Source organism: Otolemur garnettii, unplaced genomic scaffold (assembly GCF_000181295.1).
Source record: "Otolemur garnettii isolate 467f Iridium unplaced genomic scaffold, OtoGar3 scaffold00061, whole genome shotgun sequence".
NCBI lineage: Eukaryota > Metazoa > Chordata > Mammalia > Primates > Galagidae > Otolemur > Otolemur garnettii.
In genome coordinates, this window is record NW_003852456.1 from 2,216,568 (window position 1) to 2,225,753 (window position 9,186).

General features: G+C 39.5%; 1 protein-coding gene across 1 annotated transcript in view; it reads left to right on the forward strand.

Moving 5' to 3' along the window:
• Window positions 1-253: 253 nt before the first annotated feature.
• Window positions 254-9,186, forward strand: part of UFSP2 (UFM1 specific peptidase 2) — an 18,521-nt gene continuing 9,588 nt past the window's right edge. The window contains 8 exon segments of the mRNA XM_012806994.2: window positions 254-275; window positions 278-331; window positions 334-377; window positions 4,258-4,336; window positions 4,915-5,098; window positions 5,180-5,246; window positions 7,212-7,369; window positions 8,343-8,535. Coding sequence (XP_012662448.2) covers window positions 254-275; window positions 278-331; window positions 334-377; window positions 4,258-4,336; window positions 4,915-5,098; window positions 5,180-5,246; window positions 7,212-7,369; window positions 8,343-8,535 — 801 coding nt within the window.

The following is a 9,186-nucleotide window of genomic DNA, read 5'->3' on the forward strand; positions in this document are numbered from 1 at the left end:
GCCCCCTCCGCGGGGGGCCCGCGCTGTGTCGCGTTGCCCTGGCTACGGGAGAATCCACTCCAAGTAGGCTGGGAGGGACACGAGCAAAGCGCTAATCCGCATCCAGAAGGACATACAGAAGGACACAGAGCGTCCGAAAATACAACGGACTCAACTAAGAGAATTGATCGTAAATAACGTCCCGGCCTCCCGCCTCTCTAGCCAAGGGCCTGGAGACGCATCGTGGTACGCCCCATGACGCATGCCGCCGGGCATGCTGGGAGATGTAGTCGATCCGCTCGGCCCCGCCCACGGATGGTGATGGCGCCACTTCCGGACCGGCCCCCAGAGCCCGTGGGCGACGTCAGTGCTTCTGTCACCGCCACGTCGCGGACGTGGTAAGTACCCCTACTGATCAGCGACCCCAGTGTTTCCCCTCGGACTCCGGCAGCCGCCACGAGTGCAGCTCCAAAACCCCTGAGAGGAGGCGGTCCTGCCCGGGCCCGCGGCGGCACTGCGAGCTCCGCGGTCTGGGAGCCTCTCCCCACTGGGGCCGGAGGGAAACTCACCCCCGCGCCAAGCCCCGACCTCGGCTGGGTCCGGACGCGCGCTCCCCTCTCATCTTTGCGTGAATGCATTCTGAGGGGTTGTTCGGCGTTTCTGAAGCCTTTGCAGAAGGTTTTAGCCTGGGAGACGGGAGGCTGAGGCAAGAGAATTGCCTAATCCCAGGAGTTGGAGGTTGCTGTGAGCTGTGACGGTACAGCTCTCTACCGAGGGCGACAAAGTGAGACTCTGTATCTAAAAAAAAAAACAAAAACAACAACAACAAACCTGGGAGAGATGGGTATAACTTTTTCCCAATGTTCTGTTCCCCGCGCTTCCGCGACGTCGCACTCGCCTGGTTTCCTTCCTCTGTCATTCATTGCTCTGCAAGGTTCTCCACTCTCTGTCCTAGGTGTTGGCATTCTTCAGGTAAACTTTACGCCCTATGCTTTCTTCCAAATTCGTTATCTCCAGCTTACACTTCTTCTTTGAGCTCCAGACCCTCAAATCTGCTAACTGTGCCTCCGTTTGGATAGCTCGTATCTGTTTCAAACTTGGCATTTCAAAACCAACTCATCATTTCCATCACTCCTCACCCAACTTCCTCTCCAACGCCCCCATCTCTGCCCGTGGCACACTATAGACCCTGTTTTGCCGGCCAAAAACCTAGAAATTATCTCTGACATCTTCTCTACTCCTGACATTCAATCTGTTATTGAGTCCTACGGATTGTCCTTCTAAATGTGGGTCTTTTGTCAGTCTATCCATTCTTAACCATCCTTGTTCTTGCCACCGCCTGACCTAAATATCTGGGGCAGCCTCCTAAGTGGCTTTTAGTGCACCTTCCTTGAATTGGCTCTTCCATCTCCAGCTGCCATCTTTCCTTGGAATTCTTAATACTGGTACCCTTCAGGTATCAGCTTAAATATTATGTTTTCAGCGAAGATCTCAATTCAGAAAGGTAGGGAGGCTCTAGTGCTTTCACATATGGTCTCTAATGAAATCTTCACAACAACTCTGGAAAGTTGTTTATTTTTCCACTTTTACAGAAGAGAAACAGACCTGGGCGATTAGTTAAATTGTGCAAAATCATACAGTAAGTAGCTAAGTTAAAATTTGCACTTTCATGTCTTTTTAACTTTTATCTTCAATATCTTTTTTTTGTTTTGTTTTGAGACAGAGTCTCACTTTGTTGCCCTGGGTAGAGTGCCATGTGTCATAGCTCACAGCAACCTCAAACTATTGTGCTCAAGCTAGTCTCTTGCCTCAGCCTGTGGAATAGGTGGAACTACAGGCACCCACCACAACACCTGGCTGTTTTTTAGAGACAAGGTCTGGCTCTTCCTGAGGCTGGTCTCAAACTCCTGAGCTTAGCCAAATCACCCACCTCAGCCTCCCAGTTTGCTGGGATTAGAGGCTATGAGCCACCATGCCCAGCCTTATCTTCAGTATCTTTAAATATTTTTTGTTCAATGAGTACATAATGTTTTGTTCTTTATTTAATGGACTTAGTGATAGCTATTCAAGTGGTTTCTTACTTTTTGGTTCCCATGATGAACAATAATAGAATAAATGGACATTGAAGCTAAATTTGTCCCAGACTTTCTTGTTTCCATAGAATAAATTCTGAGAAGTAGAATTGGGGTTAAAGGTATGATCTTACAACAGGGTTACACTTTATAGAATAAATAAAAGCAAACACTCTTAAAGAAATGTGATAAAGAATTTGTTAAAGGCTCAGCTCAGCGCCTGTAGCTTAGGCGGCTAAGGCGCCAGCCACATACACCAGAGCTGGCAGGTTCAAATCCAGCCCAGACCTGCCAAACAACAATGAGGGCTGCAACCAAAAAATAGCCGAGCATTGTGGCAGGCGCCTGTAGTCCCAGGTACTTGGGAGGTGGAGGCAGGAGACTTGCTTGAGCCCAGGAGTTGGAGGTTGCTGTGAGCTGTGATGCCAAAGCATTCTACCCAGGGCGACAGCTTGAGGCTCTGTTTCAAAAAAAAAAAAAAAAGAATTTGTTAAAGACTCAGCACTTGTAGCTCAGTGGTTAGGGTGCTGGCCACATGCACTGGAGCTGGTGGGTTCGAACCCAACTAGGGCCTGCTAAACAATGACAAAAAATAGCTAGGCATAGTTTGAGGTTGCTATGAGGTGTGATGCCACAGCACTCTACCGAGGGCAACACAGTGAGATTCTGTCCCTATACACACACAAAAAGAATTTGTTAAAATGAGAAAAATTGTAATGGTATTTCATAGTATTCTGAGGATTAGAGTTTATGTGTTTAGCCTTCTATGTTTTAAGAGCTCAGTAGGGCGGTGCCTGTGGCTCAAAGGAGTAGGGCTCTGGCCTCATCTGCTGGAGGTGGTAGGTTCAAACTGAGCCCCGGCCAAAAAGTGCAAAAAGAAAAGAAATACTAACATCTCAGTAGATGTTAGTATTTCACTTGTTTATTTCAAAATAGGGTTCTTACTATCTTAGTGGTTCTTCATGCTGTTTGGGACATATATTGAGGATCTGATAAAACCTTTGAAATCTTTTTCCAAAAGAAATTTCTCCCATCCCCCCACACATGCACATGAGTACATGCACTCACAAATGATAATGTCATTTGTCATATGTCATCAACTATCTGAAACTCAGCATATGGACTCAAATTAAAAATTGTTGAGCAATTCCATTTTGGAAATGCTTTTTCCCCTTTATAAGTTGGAAGCATTGAGTCAGTGCCTGTAGCTCAGTGGTTAGGGCACCAGCCACATACACCGAGGCAGGCAGGTTTGAATCCGGCCCAGGCCTGCTAAACAGTGACAACTGCAACAACAACAACAAAAAAACCAGCCAGGTGTTGTAGCAGGTGCTTGTAGTCCCAGCTACTTGGGAAGCTGAGGCAAGAGAATCGCTTAAGCCCAAGAGTTTGAGGTTCTTGTGAGCTGTGACACCCCGGCACTCTACCCAGGGTGACAAAGTGAGAAGCTTGTCTCAAAAAAAAAAAAAAAAGTTGCAAGCATTGGCTGATTCCATTTAATTTTAATCTCAAAGATAATTTTTATATGGCTGTATGATATTCATAATTATTTAACCAATCTGTTGACAGGCTGACATTTTTATACCTAAATCTTTGTATGTTTTGCAGATTTTTTTAGACTGAATTTCTAAATTCAGAATCAGTAGACCAAGGATGTGAATAAAAAGGCTTTGATTCTTACTCCCACATACAATAAAGAGTTCTGCCAGTTTGTACTCCCACCCTCAGAGATATACTCATTTCCTCTCATTGTTTTGACCACCAGGTGTGGGGTTAGTGCTTTTGTGCCCTTCTTAAACTAGTCCTTTACCACTGATGTTTGCCATTGTTAAACCCATCAAGACTGTAATTTAGAATATTTATCTTAAAGCAGTGGTTCTCAGCCTTTTCATACTGTATCACTGGCCTGGGACAGAGGGGAATTTTAAATATATGTGTGCATAGGTCCACCTTAGACCAGTAAATCTGAATATCTGGGGTATAGCCCAGGTATTAGTATTTTAAGCTCCTCAGGTGATTTCAGTATGGAACAAGGGCTGAGAACTGATTGAGAATTTAGGGGTTGTTTTGTTCTGTTTTTATCCATGAAACAAGGAATTTACTCATGAAGTAATAAATGCTTTACCTTAAACTAAGTTGGTTTCTAATTTATGTAAGGAAGTGTTTCTTTTGTTTTACAAAGGAATTTTGGTTTTATTTGTTCCAGGTGACCTCAAAAACTATGGATATACTCTTCAGAATAAGAGGAGGCCTTGATCTGGCTTTTCAGCTAGCTACTGCTAATGGTAGGTCTTCCAAAACATTTTCCCTTTTTATTATAAAATTGATGTTGAAATATACTAAGATTTGCTCCATTTTGCAAATGAAACTGAGAAGATAAATCAACTGTGTAAGATTATATAGTTAGTATGTGGATTAAGTGGGTTCAAACTTAGATATTGTGTTCTAACAACCCACCAACTTATGGGGCATTCTGAGCAAATCAGAAGAAAATGTAGAAGAGAAATTAAAAATTTTTCAATTAGAAAAGTAGGGGGAATGAGGAGTGACTGCTAATAGGTACAGGGTTTCTTTTGGGGTTGATGAAAACTTTCTGGAATTAGGTAGTGATAATTGTAAAACCTTGTAAATATACTAAATGCCCCTGAATTATATACTTCGTAAGAATTAATTTTATGTTCTATGAATTTTATTTCAATTTTTTAAAAGATAAGAAAGGTAGAAAAAATTATAATTATTGAATATAGGGAATGGGTATTTGAGAGTCAGTTTTACTATAATCTACTTTTGTCTATATTTGGAACCATCCATGTTGAAAAGTTTAAGATTTTTCTTAACTTCTATTTATTTTCTTTTAATTTAGAACTTTTTATCAAGAAGGCACTAAAACATATGTTGTGTGATCTGTCTACCGAGCTTTCTTCAAATGCGCTTGTGTTCAGAATTTGCCACAGTTCAGTGTATATATGGCCCAACAGTGATATAAACACCATACCCAGAGAGCTGACTGATAGCTCTGCTTGTAAGACCATATTGCGCTTTATTCAGTGAGTATGTTTGCAGTTTTCTAAGAAGGTTTTCAAAACATTGTTCCATCTTATAAATGGCTTTGTGTATTAAAAATTTAGATTTGAGCAGGAAGAAGATATAAAACGAAAATTCATGAGAAAGAAAGACAAAAAGTTATCAGACATGGTAAGCAAATCCCCTGCCTTCTATATTAATAAAAACTGTAAATCCTTGAATTTGAGGCTGAGGGAGATCTTAGAGATAATATGTAATGTAAATAATAAATGATTTATTTTTCTTCACATCAGTCTTGGTTCTAGTTGATTTTTTAGCAAATGTCATTGAGTACCTACCTGCCATGTGCCACAGATGTTACTAGAAGTTGGAGATAGAAAATGGAGACCCTTCTTCAAGGCAGAAGTTATATGAAGTTAATATGAATGTGGTGTTCCTAAGATGGTGGGTGGGGAATGGGTGGACTTCAGGTTGGAGAGGTGGGCAGGGGCTGATTTAGGAGAGGCCTAACTGAACTACTAACTATGAAAATAGAGAAGAGGGAATGAATATAGGAGATACTTAAAGAACACAATGGATTTGACTCAAACTTACTGGATATGGCAGAGTTTCTTACTTGGGTGAAGATGGAAGTGGGGGAGACAGGAAGTCCATGTGGGCCAGGTGTAAGTCCCCAGTTAGATAGATGTACAGATGAGCTGTTCAATGTGGAATGCACCAAACAAGTTGTGCTGGAGATAATGATTTAAAGAGCCCTAGTAATCGGAGCTTGACGTTTTTACAGACTGCACATTAGTTATTTTGTAGAATGCTCCTCAATTTAGGTTTGTTTTATGCTTCCTTATAAACATTAAATCCAGGTCATGCATTACTAGCAAGAACACCACACAAGTGAAGTTGTGTCCTCCTCACCACATCATATTAAAGAAATAGATGCTATTATTCTGTTCCTAATATTAGTGATGTTAATTTTAATCACTTGGCGATAGTAGCTGCCAGTTTCTTCTATGGTAAAAGTACTAGCTTTTCCATTATATATTAGTATCTCATGGGAAGTTACTTTGAGACTATGTATAAATCCTATTCCTCATCAGATTCTTTACTCACCACTTTAACATCCATTGATAATTTTTGCCCAAATCTCTTATTAGTCTGGTGGTTTGTCATTTCCTTCTACATTGATTAGATAAAACTATACTGTGAGGAAGAAGTTTCCTTTCCTCTACTTATTGTCTGCATAGAAACATGGATTCTTATTTTATTAAATGGGTTATAAGCTGTAACTATCATTAGTTATTTTGATGCTTACATCTTCCCAAGATTTGGCCAACAGAACCTTCTTTAAGCTGGCCCCAGTGCCTGTCTGATATTGTAATTCTGAGCACTTCCTACTTTCTTCCATCAGATGTTCCAGGTGTGACATGTCCTTTGTGTTCCAGATCAAGAGTCCAGTATTTCTCTACAGAGCACATATTTATATACATACATACTATACATACACACACGTAACACTTTCATTTTTATCTATATAAATCATAGTGATACTTCCAATTCCACTTGAACCTCAGTATCCCTAACCTTTCCCAGTGAGAAGCCTGACTCCCAGTATCCTCACAATTCTATTAAATTTATTCTGTACACAGTAGTTTCAGAAATGTTGTTCCATACCACTATAAAAATCAAAGAGTAGTGTTTAATATTTGTTTATAGTTCAAAAAGTAGAGTTTAATATTGGTATATAGTTACTTTATGTTTAAGTATTTTAAATATATAAATATGTATGTGTTTATATGCTGTATTTTATGTTGTTGTTATAAATATGTATTTATATGCTGTATTTTATGTTGTTGATTTGATTTTTTTACTTTAAATCTAGTTGGAAGTAGAAAGATTAGTTAAGGAATCCCAGTGAACCTTTGCCTAGCATTAACAGTTATCAACAAATGACCAGTATGATTTTGTCTTCTAGATTATTTTGAAGCAGAAGGGAATTTCTTTTTAAAATAATGTTTGTGCTGTTGAGCCATTTACTATAACATAGCTTTATATATTGTCCTTAAAAAAGCTTTTTATTTATACCCTTTATATTTAGTATATTAAATGCTACAAGTTAACTATTTCTGTTTATCTATATAGCATCAAATAGTAAATATAGATCTTATGCTGGAAATGTCAACCTCTCTGGCAGCTGTAACCCCCATCATTGAAAGGGAAAATGGAGGACACCACTATGTTAATATGACCTTACCAGTTGATGTAGTTATATCTGTGGCTCCAGAAGAAACATGGGGAAAGTGAGTATTTTTTGAGTGTGAGGACCAGAAGCCGGGCACAGTGGTATGTGGTACACATCTCTAGTCCCAGCCACTCATGAGACTGAGTCAGGAAGACTGCTTGAGCCCAAGAGTTCAAGACCAGCCTAGGCAACATAGCAAGATCCTATCTCTAAAAAAAAAAAGAAAAAAAAAACTTAAAATATGAAGACCCTTCCTCAAAGTTATCAGAGCCCATTTTAAGATATCATATAGGCATATCCAGGGTGCTGGTTGGTTTTGTTTGTTTGTTTGTTTTTTATTGAGACAGTGTCTCACTCTGTTGTCCTCTGTGGAGTGCCGTGACGTCATAGCTTATAGCAACCTCAAACTCTTGGGCTTAAGTGATTCTCTTGACTCAGCCTCCCAAGTAGCTGTTTTCTTTTTGTGTTTTGTTGTTGTTGTTGTTTGTTTAGCAGGCCCAGGCTGGGTTCAAACCCACCAGCCCCAGTGCATGTGAAGGGCACCCTAACCACTGAGATACAGGCACTGAGCCATGTGCTGGTTGTTTTTACTGTGACTTACTCCTTGTTTATTATTAATGTAAGAGTCATCTAGTAATTAAATGGATATTAGGAAGAAGTAGGCTGGCATACTAAAACCTTGAGTATTTCTCTTCATCAACACAAAACAAATACATAGTATTTTTTTTTTTTTAGAGACAGAGTCTCATTATGTTGCCCCAGGTAGAGTGCCATGGTTGCAGTTGTCATTGTTGTTTAGCAGGCCAAGGCTGGGCTCGAACCTGCCAGCCTCTGTGTCTGTGGCCGGTGCCCTACTGACTGAGCTGTGGACGCCGAGCCATATAGATTTTTTTTTATTACATAATTTAGACTTCCTTTAACAAAACTAGTCCAATCAAGGTTTTTGCCATAGTAGGGCTATATTAGCTCTACACTTTAATTTATCATACCCACTATAACTTGTGTTAATACACTTGTATATTCCCCTACAGAGTTCGTAAACTTCTAGTTGATGCAATTCATAATCAACTAACTGATATGGAAAAATGCATTTTGAAATATATGAAAGGAACATCTATCGTGGTCCCTGAACCACTGCACTTTTTATTACCAGGAAAAAAAAATCTTGTAACAATTTCATATCCGTCAGGAATTCCAGATGGTCAGCTTCAGGCCTATAGAAAGGTAACATCAATTCCTTTATTCTTAGAAAATAAGATAATGACTATCATTCGTTTTTGTATTTTGTATTTATTCTGATAAGTGGAAATGATATTGTGATTTAATTTAAAAATGTAGACATAGACTATTATGTAATAGTTTTATGTATTATTTAATTTCTGTTCTTAGGGAACTTCTTTTTTTAAGTATTATTAATGAAAAAATGGTGCCCTAAACCCATATGTGACATTTTAATTTCAGATGCTCACAGTGGTTCATATATTCTATGAAATGTTTATATTTTTCTATATTGAAATATAGAAAGGTGCTCGCATGCCTAGAGGAGACCATGAGTGTTAACAAATTTATTTTCCCTCCATTCTTCTATATTTGTGAGACAAGATTATAGTTAGGGAAGGAATTAGGATTTATACTAAATCTGATTGGGACTTAATGGTCATACTCTACCATAAGTAGGGTTATTTGGGTTGCACTTGAGGAAGTTTAGAGAAAACATGGCCAGTGTTCAAAAAAGTGAGATTTATTGGCAAACTGGTTTTTGGTTTTTGGGGTTTTGTTTTTTTACGTATTTTGATATTTTGCCTTTCTTGGCACCCATGAAATTATACCTGGTGCATCTTCCTGATCTCTATTCCTGAGAAGAGATATAATAAC